Source organism: Petromyzon marinus, unplaced genomic scaffold (assembly GCF_048934315.1).
Source record: "Petromyzon marinus isolate PM22_M1 ecotype Great Lakes invasive population unplaced genomic scaffold, UKy_Petmar_22M1.pri1.0 PM_G_Scaffold_56, whole genome shotgun sequence".
NCBI lineage: Eukaryota > Metazoa > Chordata > Hyperoartia > Petromyzontiformes > Petromyzontidae > Petromyzon > Petromyzon marinus.
In genome coordinates, this window is record NW_027423009.1 from 1,173,813 (window position 1) to 1,189,528 (window position 15,716).

General features: G+C 50.4%; 1 protein-coding gene across 4 annotated transcripts; it reads left to right on the forward strand.

Annotated features, from left to right (window-relative positions):
* Nucleotides 1-487: 487 nt before the first annotated feature.
* Nucleotides 488-15,422, forward strand: LOC142918169 (uncharacterized). 4 transcript variants are annotated; one of them, XM_076062285.1, is made up of 11 exons: nucleotides 488-622; nucleotides 1,151-1,349; nucleotides 1,909-2,087; nucleotides 5,042-5,418; nucleotides 5,620-5,785; nucleotides 6,607-6,966; nucleotides 9,559-9,840; nucleotides 10,529-10,880; nucleotides 11,011-11,071; nucleotides 11,749-11,850; nucleotides 12,057-15,422. In XM_076062285.1, exons 1-11 carry the CDS (start codon nucleotides 529-531, stop codon nucleotides 12,102-12,104), a joined length of 2,220 nt encoding a protein of 739 aa, XP_075918400.1. In that variant the 5' UTR covers nucleotides 488-528; the 3' UTR covers nucleotides 12,105-15,422. The 4 variants fall into 4 exon arrangements, with proteins under 4 accessions (XP_075918400.1, XP_075918402.1, XP_075918403.1 ...); XM_076062287.1 differs by having other exon boundaries at nucleotides 10,721-10,880; XM_076062288.1 differs by having other exon boundaries at nucleotides 9,757-9,840.
* The last annotated feature ends 294 nt before the right edge of the window (nucleotides 15,423-15,716 follow it).

Below are 15,716 nucleotides of genomic sequence, written 5' to 3' on the forward strand. Positions count from 1 at the left end.
GACTTTTAACCCTTATTATAGTAAGACTTGTTTAAAACTTATTTAAGATTTTAGATTCCTATATGTTGAATGTATGCACCATCCTGCCAAAGTAAATTCCGTGTTGGTGTGAACTTTCATGGCGAATAAAACCCTTTCTGATTCATAGACTACAATGTTATCTCAATAGGAATCGATTCTAAACGCTCTCCTTTTCTAACACAATCGATTCTCATGGTAGGTATCCCAATGGGATTCGATTCTATGCGCTTTAAATCACTAGCTAGATCGATTCCTATGTTATTAGAACAAATCGCCATCAATTCCCATGTTATCGAAAATGTATTCGATTCCATTTTACACTCACGACCAACGTCAATTCCAATGCAGTCCCAATAGGGATCGATGCCATCGGCTACATTTTTGACCACTATCGATTCGCATTTGTTATCCCCATAGGAATCGATCCAATTTTTTTTATTTAACCTTTAATCGATTTACTCAGCACGTGACTTGGGTGAGGCGGGCGCTTGGCTGCGTGTGGGGTTAATGGCGATGTCGAAACTCTACAAACTTGGCCTACTCTTCCCCTTCATCCTGCCTCTCCTCCTCCTCCACCACCTCGTCACGTGCAGCAGCCACGGTGAGCAGAGCCCGAGGTGGTCGATAAATCGGGTGCCAGGTTGTGATTGTGTGGAGAGTGGTGGTGCAGTGGTTAGCGCACTGTGTAAGTGTGAGTGGGGAGTGGTGGTGCAGGGGTTAGCGCACTGTGTGTGAGTGTGTGGGGAGTGGTGGTGCAGTGGTTAGCGCATTGTGTGTGGGGAGTGGTGGTGCAGTGGTTAACGCACTGTGTGTGTGTGGGGAGTGGTGGTGCAGTGGTTAACGCACTGTGTGTATGTGAGTGGGGAGTGGTGGTGCAGTGGTTAGCGCACTGTGTGTGTGTGAGTGGGGAGTGGTGGTGCAGTGGTTAGCGCACTGTGTGGGTGTGAGTGGGGAGTGGTGGTGCAGTGGTTAACGCACTGTGTGTGTGGAGTGGTGGTGCAGTGGTTAGCACACTGTGTGTGTAAGTGTGTGGGGAGTGGTGGTGCAGTGGTTAACGCACTGTGTGTGAGTGAGGAGTGGTGGTGCAGTGGTTAGCGCACTCTTGAGTGTTTTTTCCCCATCTGCCCAGCTCCGCTGTTCCCACTGAATGTTCGTTTGGAGTCTCGAGACCTCCTGGCGACCCTTTGCTGGGACCCCGTTGAAGCGGCTCCCAGTGGGGATGGAGGGGATAGACCCCCACTTGTTGATCCTTTAACCATCAACTCGACCACCACGACCACGACCAACTCAACGTTCCTGAATGTTACATACAGAGTTCAGAGCAAACTGTGAGATGCTCACTCACTCAGCCACTCACTCACCAACCCACTCACCCACTCACTAACCCACTCACTTACCCACTCACTCACCAACCCACTCACCCACTCACCAACCCACTCACCCACTCACTCACTCACCAACTCACTCACTCAGCCACTCACTCACCAACCCACTCACTCACCCACTCACTCACCAACCCACTCACCCACTCACTCACCAACCAACTTACCCACTCACCCACTCACTCACCAACCCACTCACCCACCCACTCACTCACCAACCCACTCACCAACCCACTCACTCACCAAACCACTCACTCACCCACTCAATCACCCACTCACCCATTCACCCACTCACTCACCAACCCATTCACCCACTCACCAACCCACTCACCCACTCACTCACCAACCCACTCACCCACCAACCCACTCACACACACACCCATTCACCCACTCACTCACCAACCCACTCACCCACCAACCCACTCACTCACACACACACACGTCTCTCTCACCCACTGGCTCCTCACCACCCTCACCACTCCTCCCTGTGTCTCTGTCTGCGCAGCTTCAGACGAGCCCGCTGGCAGACCGTCTGCGCTGCAACAACGGAGACACGGTGCGACGTCTCCTCGGTGCTGGACGATCCCGGTGACCGCTACCTTCTCCGTGTGAGATTCTCCTTCTCATCCTCGCCGTCACGATCCTCACCCTGGGTCGCGGTTGTGGTCCTGCCCTTGATGGAAAGTGAGTGGCACGAGATTGTACATATGCCTGTGTCTCTGTGTGTGTCTCTCTCTCTGTGTCTCTGTGTGTGTGTCTCTCTCTGTGTCTGTGTGTGTGTGTCTCTCTGTGTCTCTCTCTCTCTCTGTGTCTCTGTGTGTGTGTGTCTCTCTGTGTCTCTCTCTCTGTGTCTCTCTTTGTCCGTGTCTGTCTGGTGCTCACTAACAGCACTTGCCCCAACGGTATTTTTCAGGCTACACGGAGGATCTTTGTCATCTTTGTCTGTGTGTGTCGCTGTGTATGTCTGTGACTCTTTCTGCCTGTGTGTGTGTCTTCGGCTCACAAGGGGAGATCACACAAACTCCACTCACTCTGTAGGACAGGGGGAGATCACACAAACTCCACTCACTCACTCTGTAGGACAGGGGGAGATCACACAAACTCCACTCACTCTGTAGGACAGGGGGAGATCACACAAACTCCACTCACTCACTCTGTAGGACAGGGGGAGATCACACAAACTCCACTCACTCACTCTGTAGCACAGGGGGAGATCACACAAACTCCACTCACTCACTCTGTAGGACAGGGGGAGATCACACAAACTCCACTCACTCTGTAGGACAGGGGGAGATCACACAAACTCCACTCACTCACTCTGTAGCACAGGGGGAGATCACACAAACTCCACTCACTCACTCTGTAGGACAGGGGGAGATCATACAAACTCCACTCACTCATTCACTCACTGTAGGACAGGGAGAGATCACACAAACTCCACTCACTCTGTAGGAGAGGGGGAGATCACACAAACTCCACTCACTCTGTAGGACAGGGGGAGATCACACAAACTCCACTCACTCTGTAGGACAGGGGGAGATCACACAAACTCCACTCATTCACTCTGTAGGACAGGGAGAGATCACACAAACTCCACTCACTCACTCTGTAGGACAGGGGGAGATCACACAAACTCCACTCACTCTGTAGGACAGGGGGAGATCACACAAACTCCACTCACTCTGTAGGACAGGGGGAGATCACACAAACTCCACTCACTCACTCTGTAGGACAGGGGGAGATCACACGAACTCCACTCACTCACTCTATAGAACAGGGGGAGATCACACAAACTCCACTCACTCTGTAGGACAGGGGGAGATCACACAAACTCCACTCACTCTGTAGAACAGGGGGAGATCATACAAACTCCACTCACTCTGTAGGACAGGGGAAGATCACACAAACTCCACTCACTCACTCTGTTGGACAGGGGGAGATCACACAAACTCCACTCACACACTCTGTAGGACAGGGGGAGATCACACAAACTCCACTCACTCACTCTGTAGGACAGGGGGAGATCACACAAACTCCACTCACTCACTCTGTAGGACAGGGGGAGATCACACAAACTCCACTCACTCTGTAGGACAGGGGGAGATCACACAAACTCCACTCACTCTGTAGAACAGGGGGAGATCACACAAACTCCACACACTCACTCTGTAGGACAGGGGGAGATCACACAAACTCCACTCGCTCTGTAGGACAGGGGGAGATCACACAAACTCCACTCACACACTCTGTAGGACAGGGGGAGATCACACAAACTCCACTCACACACTCTGTAGAACAGGGGGAGATCGCACAAACTCCACTCACTCTGTAGGACAGGGGGAGATCACACAAACTCCACACACTCTGTAGGACAGGGGGAGATCACACAAACTCCACTCACACTGTAGAACAGGGGGAGATCACACAAACTCCACACACTCTGTAGGACAGGGGGAGATCACACAAACTCCACTCACACACTGTAGAACAGGGAGAGATCACACAAACTCCACTCACTCACTCTGTAGGACAGGGGGAGATCACATAAACTCCACTCACTCTGTAGGACAGGGGGAGATCACACAAACTCCACTCACTCTATAAAACAGGGGGAGATCACACGAAGTCCATTCACTCACTCTGTAGGACAGGGGGTGATCATACAAACTCCACTCACTCACTCTGTAGGACAGGGGGAGATCACACAAACTCCACTCACTCTGTAGGACAGGGGGAGATCACACAAAGTCCACTCACTCACTCTGTAAGAAAGGGAGAGATCACACAAACTCCACTCACACACTCTGTAGAACAGGGGGAGATCACACAAACTCCACTCACTCACTCTGTAGGACAGGGGGAGATCACACAAACTCCACTCACTCACTCTGTAGAACAGGGGGAGATCACACAAACTCCACTCACTCTGTAGAACAGGGGGAGATCACACAAACTCCACTCACTCTGTAGGACAGGGGGAGATCACACAAACTCCACTCACTCACTCTGTAGCACAGGGGGAGATCACACAAACTCCACTCACTCACTCTGTAGGACAGGGGGAGATCACACAAACTCCACTCACTCACTCTGTAGGGCAGGGAGAGATCACACAAACTCCATTCGCTCACTCTGTAGAACAGGGGGAGATCACACAAACTCCACTCACACTGTAGAACAGGGGGAGATCACACAAACTCCACTCACTCTGTAGGACAGCGAGAGATCACACAAACTCCACTCACTCTGTAGGACAGGGGGAGATCACACAAACTCCACTCACTCTGTAGAACGGGGAGATCATACAAACTCCACTCACACTCACTCTGTAGAACAGGGGGAGATCACACAAACGCCACTCACTCACTCTGTAGGACAGGGGGAGATCACACAAACTCCACACACTCTGTAGGACAGGGGGAGATCACACAAACTCCACTCACACACTCTGTAGAACAGGGGGAGATCGCACAAACTCCACACACTCTGTAGGACAGGGGGAGATCACACAAACTCCACTCACACGCTCTGTAGGACAGGGGGAGATCACACAAACTCCACTCACTCACTCACTCTGTAGGACAGGGAGAGATCACACAAACATCCCTCGCCATGACCCCCCCTCTCCCGTGTCTCAGCTGTGCTCAGCGCTCCGTCGTTCACCCTGAGGCTCGACAAACTGACGCGGGGGGAGGAGGAGGAGGAGGGCGATGGTGGTGAGGATGAGGATGAGGAGTGCGGTGTTGTGGGTGACGATGAAGACAACGACGATGATGGCTACAGCGACAACGACGACGGCGATGACGATGACCGTGACGGCGGTGACGATGACCGCCGTGATGATGGTGGTCCTGGGGTGGCTGGGGAGTTGGAGGCGGTGGTCGACGGAGAGCCGGAGGTGCGGAAGCTGTCGTTGTTGGTCTCCGTCGGGCGGGGGTGGAGGGCGCTGGTGTCGCACGACGTGAAGTTCCACCATCAGGTTGACATTTCGACAAGAGGCGGCGTTCAACTCACGGTGAGAGATTGCGGGAGTTGTGACGGGGGTCGGGAGGTTGTGGCGGGAGATGTGCGTGGTTGAGTGGGTGGCGATGCTGCTACTGATGATGATGATACTACCAATGACACTACTACTGATGATGCTACTACTACTGATGATGATGCTGTTGCTGCTACTACTACTGCTGCTACTACTGATGATGATGATGCTTACTGCCAGGAGCGCTTCATCGGATGCCGGTACCAACACCGAATGATGCTTCTGCCGGGACGCGAGGATGAGTACTGCGTCCGCGTGAGAATGGTAGCCGACTTGCCACGGTGGAAGGCAGGGGAGTGGTCTCCACTGTCGTGTGTCTCCGTCCCTCCACCACACAGCACCGTGGGTGAGTGGGTGGCTGGGTGAATGAGTGAGAGGTATTTTTGTGCGTGTGAAGTGGGTCTCTGTGTGAGTAGTCTTGTGGATCTCTATGAGTGGTCTATGGGTCTCTGTGTGAGTAGTCTTGTGGGTCTCTGAGTGGTCTATGGGACTCTGCGTGAGTAGTCTATGAGTTTCTATGAGTAGTCTATGGATTTCGATTTAAAGCTTTCGTGACTGCAAGGATTCATCTTTGGTTCTTTCGGTAAAGTCACCACGTAGAATGAGAATAAAATAAATTGATAAAATAAAATAACACAATAATATTCTCACGACGTTTCGGCCACAACACAAGCGGCCTTCATCAGGTGAAGGGACGAGACTGTCTGGAGGACAGCGCTGGAGCGAACACGAGGACAGCGCTGGAGCGAACACAGCCACGCTCAGACCAGCGCTGTCCTCCAGACAGTCTCGTCCCTTCACCTGATGATGGCCGCTTGTGTTGTGGCCGATACGTCGTAAGAATATTATTGTGTTATTTTATCAATTTATTATTTTATTCTCATTCTACGTGACTTTATCGAAATTACCAAAGAGGATAGTCTATGGGTCTCTATGAGTACTCTATGGATCTCTGCGTGAGAAGTCTTGTCGGTCTCTAAGTCGTCTATGGGACTCTGCGTGAGTAGTCTATGGGTCTCTATGAGTAGTCTATGGGTCTCTGTGAGTAGTCTATGGGTGTCTGTGTGAGTAGTTTATGGGTCTCTATGAGTAGTCTATGGGTCTCTATGAGTAGTCTATGGGTCTCTATGAGTAGTCTATGGGTCTCTGTGTTGTCTTCCCACCCAGTCCCTCGTGTGGGTGTCGACACGGACGGCCAGGTCACGGCGGTGGTCGGCCAGAAGGTGGCGCTGCTGCGCTGCGTTCTGTGGGGTGCGGCCGTGGTGGTGGTGCAGGCCAACTGGCTGAAGGCCTCCCGTGGCAACGTCTGGGCGGGGGCCAATTTGGCCGCACTCAGCCCGCTGCACGGCACGGCGTACTCCAACTCGTCCCTCGCGGGCCGACTGCGGTTCCGCGTTGGGGGGCCTCCCGGCGACGTCTCGCTGGAGCTGCTGGACGTGCGGGCTGGCGACGGGGGCCTCTTCCTCTGCCACGTGGCCACCTTCCCCCACGACAACTTCGAGGGGAGGGTCAACCTCTCTGTCATCGGTGAGGATTGACACTGCCCCACGCAGAGACCCATAGACTCATCATGCAGAGACCCATAGACTACTCATGCAGACACCCATAGACTACTCACACAGAGACCCATAGACTACTCACACAGAAACCCATAGACTACTCACACAGACACCCATAGACTACTCACACAGACACCCATAGACTACTCACACAGAGATCCATAGACTACTCACACAGACACCCATAGACTACTCACACAGAGACCCATAGACTACTCACACAGACACCCATAGACTACTCACACAGACACCCATAGACTACTCACACAGAGACCCATAGACTCACACAGACACCCATAGACTACTCACACAGACACCCATAGACTACTCACACCGAGACCCATAGACTATTCACACAGACACCCATAGACTACTCACACAGAGACCCATAGACTACTCACACAGACACCCATAGACTACTCACACAGACACCCATAGACTACTCACACAGAGACCCATAGACTCACACAGACACCCATAGACTACTCACACAGACACCCATAGACTACTCACACAGAGACCCATAGACTACTCACACAGACACCCATAGACTACTCACACAGAGACCCATAGACTACTCACACAGAGACCCATAGACTCACACAGAGACCCATAGACTACTCACACAGACACCCATAGACTACTCACTCAGAGACCCATAGACTCACACAGAGACCCATAGACTACTCACACAGAGACCCATAGAATACTCACACAGAGACCCATAGACTCATCACACAGAGACCCATAGACTACTCACACAGAGACCCATGGACTACTCACACAGACACCCATAGAATATTTACACAGAGACCCATAGACTACTCACACAGACACCCATAGACTACTCACACAGACACCCATAGACTACTCACAAAGAGACCCATAGGCTACTTACACAGAGACCCATAGACTACTCACACAGACACTCATAGACTACTCACACAGAGACCCATAGATTACTCACACAGAGACCCATAGACTACTCACACAGACACCCATAGACTACTCACACAGACACCCATAGACTACTCACACAGAGACCCATAGACTACTTACACAGAGACCCATAGACTACTCACACAGACACCCATAGACTACTCACACAGACACCCATAGACTACTCACACAGAGACCCATAGACTACTCACACAGAGACCCATAGACTCATCACACAGACACCCATAGACTACTCACACAGAGACCCATAGACTCATCACACAGACACCCATAGACTACTCACACAGAGAGCCATAGACTCACACAGAGACCCATAGACTCATCACACCGAGACCCATAGACTACTCACATAGAGACCCATAGACTACTCACACAGAGACCCATAGACTCACCACACAGACACCCATAGACTACTCACACAGAGACCCATAGACTACTCACACAGAGACCCATAGACTCATCACACAGACACCCATAGACTGACACAGAGACCCATAGACTACTCACACAGAGACCCATAGACTCACACAGACACCCATAGACTCACACAGAGACCCATAGACTACTCACACAGAGACCCATAGACTCACATGGAGACCCAAAGCTCATTATCTTCTGCAGATGTAGATGCCACTGGTTCTTCACGCTCTGCAGATGTAGATGCCACTGGTTCTTCACGTTCTGCAGATGTAGATGCCACTGGTTCTTCACGCTCTGCAGATGTAGATGCCACTGGTTCTTCACGTTCTACAGATGTAGATGCCGCTGGTTCTTCACGCTCTGCAGATGTAGATGCCGCTGATTCTTCACGTTCTGCAGATGTAGATGCCACTGGTTCTTCACGCTCTGCAGATGTAGATGCCACTGGTTCTTCACGTTCTGCAGATGTAGATGCCACTGGTTCTTCACGTTCTGCAGATGTAGATCCCACTGGTTCTTCACGCTCTGCAGATGTAGATGCCACTGGTTCTTCACGTTCTGCAGATGTAGATGCCACTGGTTCTTCACGTTCTGCAGATGGAGATGCCACTGGTTATTGACGTTCTCTTCACGTTCTGCAGATGTAGATGCCACTGGTTCTTCACGCTCTGCAGATGTAGATGTCACTGGTTCTTCACGCTCTGCAGATGTAGATGCCACTGGTTCTTCACGTTCAGCAGATGTAGATGCCACTGGTTCTTTACGTGCTACAGATGTAGATGCCACTGGTTCTTCACGTTCTGCAGATGTAGATGCCACTGGTTCTTCACGTTCTGCAGATGTAGATCCCACTGGTTCTTCACGCTCTGCAGATGTAGATGCCACTGGTTCTTCACGTTCTGCAGATGTAGATGCCACTGGTTCTTCACGTTCTGCAGATGGAGATGCCACTGGTTATTGACGTTCTCTTCACGTTCTGCAGATGTAGATGCCACTGGTTCTTCACGCTCTGCAGATGTAGATGCCACTGGTTCTTCACGCTCTGCAGATGTAGATGCCACTGGTTCTTCACGTTCAGCAGATGTAGATGCCACTGGTTCTTTACGTGCTACAGATGTACATGTCACTGTTTTTTCGTATTCTGTTGATATTAATGTCACTGGTTCTTCTCGTTTTGCAGATGTAGATGCCACTGGTTCTTCACCTTTTGGAGATGTAGATGCCACTGGTTCTTCACCTTCTGGAGATGTAGATGCCACTGGTTCTTCACGTTCTACAGATGTAGATGCCACTGGTTCTTCACGCTCTGCAGATGTAGATGCCACTGGTTCTTCACGTTCTACAGATGTAAATGCCACTGGTTCTTCACGTTCTACAGATGTAGATGCCACCACCGCCGTCTGTTGCACGCCGGTTGAACTCACGACTTTCGGTCCGAACAGGCAACTGGACACACGAACAGGTTTGTTCGCATCTCTGAATGTTGCATGTGTGTGTGTCCGTGTACGTGTGTGTGTGTGTGTGTGCGTGTCCGTGTACATGTGGGTGTGTGTGTGTGGGTGTGTGTGTGTCCGTGCACGTGTGTGTGTGTTGGTTTGTGTGTGTGTGTGTGTGTTGGTGCGTGTGTGCGTGTCCGTGTGTGTGTCCGTGTGTGTGTGCATGCATGTCTGTTCGTGTGCGTGTCTGTGTGTGCGTGTGTGTGCGTGTGCGTGTCTGTCCGTGTGCGTGTGCATGCATGTGTGTGTGCGTGTGTGTGCGTGTGTGTCCGTGTGCGTGTGTGTGCGTGTGTGTGTGTTCGTGTGTGTGTGTTGGTGCGTGTGTGTACGTGTGTGTGTGTTGGTGCGTGTGTGCGTGTCCGTGTGTGTGTGTGTGTGCATGCATGTCTGTTCGTGTGTGTGTGCGTGTCTGTCCGTGTGCGTGTGCATGCATGTGTGTGTGTGTGCGTGTGTCTGTGTGTGTGTGTGCGTGTGTGTTCGTGTGTGTGTGTCCGTGTGTGTGTTCGTGTGCGTGTGTGTGTGTGTGTCCATGTGCATGTGTGTGTATTGCGTGTGCGTGTGTGTGTGTCCCTGTTCTGGCCACCCATCCCCTCGTTTGTCACAATCACGGCCTTCACAGCTGCTGATACTCGCTAACAGCACCCGCCCCGACAGTCCGCCGGGGCCTTCACAGGGGAACTTTGTCTCCGTCCGTCCCTCCGTCTCGCTCCCTCGACCCGCAACGCCCGGGTGCGAGCGCCGCGAGCCTCAAAGCGCACCTAGCCTGGCGCGTGTGGTCATCGCGGCGGTTGTCGTCGTGCTATGGCGGCACGCTGACGCCACGCGGGGGACCGTTTGGCCATGCAGAGAATTCTGCGGCGGCAGCGGCGGCGGGCCGGGCCAGCTGGGCCGCTCCGGCCGCGATCCTCGCCGTGTCCCTCGCCCTGGTGGCCACGCTGCTGCTGCTGCTGCTGCTCTACCGCCACCGCCGTCAGCGTCAGCGTCGTCACGAGCCCTGGGGCCCCTCGTGAGTCGCTCGCTTCTCTCGGACGTCGGGCGGACGTCGGCGGTGCCCGCGGGGTCGTCTGTGTGACGACCTGCCGCTGTGCCCCCCCCACCACTACCCCACCACCCCCCCACTACCCACATGCGTGCAGGGAGGATCCCCCCACGCTCCCCAAGGCACCGCGGAGAAACGCGGAGGGCGACCGTGGCTCCGTGAGTGGCACACCGCCAGGACACAGAGGCCCAGTCCATCCGTGTCTCTCTCCGTATTCTGTGTAGTGTAGTGTATAGTAGTGTAGTGTATAGTAGTGTAGTGTATAGTGTAGTATATAGTAGTGTAGTGTATATACAGAGACACAGACTCGACCTAAAGCTTTCGTGACTGCAGGAATTCATTTTCTTTGGTTCTTTCGGTAAAGTTGTGCCCACTTTGTTTATGACCCTTGGGCTACACCCAACTTTAAAACTTTAAAACAGCCTGCTGCTTCAGCGGCTTTCATCCCCCTCTTTTCTCCTCCTGATGACGATTGCCAAAATAATACCCACAGACTCACCACACAGATACCCATAGACTCACCACACAGAGACCCACAGACTCACCACACAGAGATCCATAGACTCACCACACAGAGACCCACAGACTCACACAGAGACCCACAGACTCACCACACAGAGACCCACAGACTCGCCACACAGAGACCCACAGACTCACCACACAGAGACCCACAGACTCACCACACAAAGACCCACAGACTCACCACACACAGAGACCCACAGACTCACCACACAGAGACCCATAGACTCACCACACAGACACCCACAGACTCACCACACAGAGACCCACAGATTCACCACACACTGTGCGTGTTGTGGGGATGCTCCGTGTGTAGTTGCTAACGCTAGAGAGTGGCAACAAGGCGGATGAGGGGCTGCACGAGTTGCAACCGCAGCCTCAGCACCAAGACAGCGGAGCTGGAAGCTACGACTACGCGGTGAGGAGGGGTGGGTGGTGAGTGAGCGGTGAGCGAGCGGTGAGCGAGCGAGCGGTGAGCGGTGAGCGAGCGGTGAGCGAGTGTCCGCCCACATCACCGATGCTCCTGCTTAGGCTGAGTGAGCGATCCGCTTCTGGCCACCCCAGGGGGGGGGGGGGGTGGGTGGGGTCGGTCACCGTCTCTCTAATTTATTCCGACCCCCGCAGGTTTTCACAGACGAAGATGACGACGAGGCGAGGGAGGAAGATTTTTGAGAAGCGGCTCGGGGTGGGGGGGGGGAGGAGCGAGAGTGCGCCACCTTGCCGTGCTCCACCTTGGAGTGCTCCACCTTGCCGTGCTCCGCCTTGCCGTGCTCCGCCTTGCCGTGCTCCACCTTGGAGTGCTCCACCTTGCCACGCTCCGCCTTGCCGCGCTCCACCTTGACGTGGTTGCCGGCGGAAACGCCCGGGCTTGTCGCTTCGCGAGCGGGTGAACCCCCCCCCCGAAAGAACCAAGACGATTTGTTGTTGTTGTTTGATCCCAACTGAGCGATGTTTTTCAGCATTGGGGGATATTTGCCTCGTGCCGGTTACAATCGGTGCCCCGAGTTTGGCTTTTCACTTTTTTTTTTGGGTGGGGTGGGGGTGGGAATTTTGTTTTACGAAACAGCTCTCCGTTAACCGGACGCAGTGTTTTTGTTATTTTATTTTAGTCTTCGCGACGGTCTCTCACCTCCCAGCGCTTTCCCCCGGCGTTGTGCTGCTGGACGGGAGGCGACTGGGCGTCGTGCCAGGGAGCCAGGGATAGGGGGGTGCGGTGGGGTGGGGGGAGAATTTAAATTCGCCCTCGCGTGGCCGGGGGTCAACGAGCGGCGACATCGGCACGGTCCGTCACGACGTCCGGCACCGAGGGAGTTCCGCGTGTTTATATTATATTGTTTTGTCGGGGCGACAGGCGGCGTCACGATGGCGCGTACAACGCCGTGGGCCTTCGTGCGGCACGTCAGCGTCTCGGTTTTTTTATTTCTCCCCGAGCTCGGCCAGTTTCATCGGCCGCTCCCGCGATGCCGCGGCACTTTCGTAGTTTGACGCTGTTGGTTTTCGGCGAGCCGATATCGTCCGGGTTAGATCGCTGTCGCCTGACGAAGCTGGTTGTTGTGATTGCTGGCGAAATGTCACGGTATCCAGAGTGCAAATGTTGTTGCTTGGCTCGCTAACCCACCAGTGTGATGTGCTAGTGTACTACACTACACTATACACTACACTATACACTACTCTATACACTACACTATACATTACACTATACACTACACTATACGCTACACTATACACTACACTATACACTACTATACACTACACTATACACTACACTATACACTACACTATATACTACACTATACACTACACTATACACTACTATACACTACACTATACACTACACTATACACTACACTATACTATACACTACACTATACTATACACTATGCACTACACTATACGCTACACTATACACTACACTATACACTACACTATACACTACTATACACTACACTATACACCACACTATACACTACACTATACTATACACTACACTATACACTACACTATACACTACACCGTACACTACACCGTACACTACACTGTATACTACACTATATACTACACTATACATTACACTATATACTACACTATACACTACACTATACACTACACTATATACTACACTATACACTAAACTATACACTACACTATACACTACACTATACACTACACTATATACTACACTATACACTACACTATACACTACACTATACACTACACCATACACTACACTATATACTACACTATACGTTACACTATACACTACACTATACACTACACTATACACTGCACTATATACTACGCTATACACTACACTATACACTACACTATACACTACACTATACATTACACTATACACTACACTATACACTACACTATACACTACGCTATACGCTACACTACACACTACCCTATATATACTACACTATACACTATACTATACACTACACTATACACTACACTATACACTACACTATACTATAAACTACACTATACACTACACTATACACTTCACTATACACTATACTATACACTACACTATACACTACACACTACACTCCACTACACACTATATATACTACACTATATACACTACACTACACACTATATATACTACACTATTTTGTTGCTTGGCTCGCTAACCCACCAGTGTGCTGTACTAGTGTACTACACTATACACTACACTATACACTACACTATACACTACACTATACACTACACTATATACTACACTATACACTACACTATACACTACACTATACACTACTATACACTACACTTTACACTACACTACTATACACTACACTATACACTACACTATACACTACACTACTATACACTACACTATACACTATACTATACACTATACAATACACTATACACTACATTATACACTACACACTACACTATACACTAGACTACACACTATATATACTACGCTCTGTTGTTGCTTGGCTCGCTAACCCACCAGTGTGCTGTACTAGTGTACTACCCTACACTATACACTACACCATACACTACACTACACACTACCCTATATATACTACACTATACACTATACTATACACTACACTATACACTACACTATACACTACACTATACACTACACTATACTATAAACTACACTATACACTACACCATACTATACACTTCACTATACACTATACTATACACTACACTATACACTACACACTACACTCCACTACACACTATATATACTACACTATATACACTACACTACACACTATATATACTACACTATTTTGTTGCTTGGCTCGCTAACCCACCAGTGTGCTGTACTAGTGTACTACACTATACACTACACTATACACTACACTATACACTACACTATACACTACACTATATACTACACTATACACTACACTATACACTACACTATACACTACTATACACTACACTTTACACTACACTACTATACACTACACTATACACTACACTACTATACACTACACTATACTATACACTATACACTATACTATACACTATACACTACATTATACACTACACACTACACTATACACTAGACTACACACTATATATACTACGCTCTGTTGTTGCTTGGCTCGCTAACCCACCAGTGTGCTGTACTAGTGTACTACACTACACTATACACTACACCATACACTACACTATACACTACCCTATATATACTACACTATACTATACACTACACTATGCACTACACTCTACACTATACACTACACTACTCTATACACTACACACTATATATACTACACTACACTATATACTACACTATACACTACACTATACTACTATACACTACACTATACACTACACTATATACTACATTATACACTATGACACACTACATTAGTAGGATCCGTCAATAATTGTTCACATTGTTTTGTGATGTTCTTCTGCCCGTTCACCCAGAGCCTTACCGTTTATTCATATTCTCTGGTTCTTTCAGTAAAGTCACGTAGATAGAACAAATAAAGTGAATAAAAAATACCACGATGTTTAGATCGCAACACAGAGAGCCATCGACTCACACGGAGAGCCACAGAATCACAGAGACATAGACTCACACGGAGAGCCATAGACTCACACAGAGAGCCACAGAATCACAGAGCCATAGACTCACGCAGAGAGCTACAGACTCACACAGAGCTACAGACTCACACAGAGAGCCACAGAATCACAGAGCCATAGACTCACACAGAGAGCCACAGAATCACAGAGCCATAGACTCACGCAGAGAGCTACAGACTCACACAGAGCTACAGACTCACACAGAGAGCCACA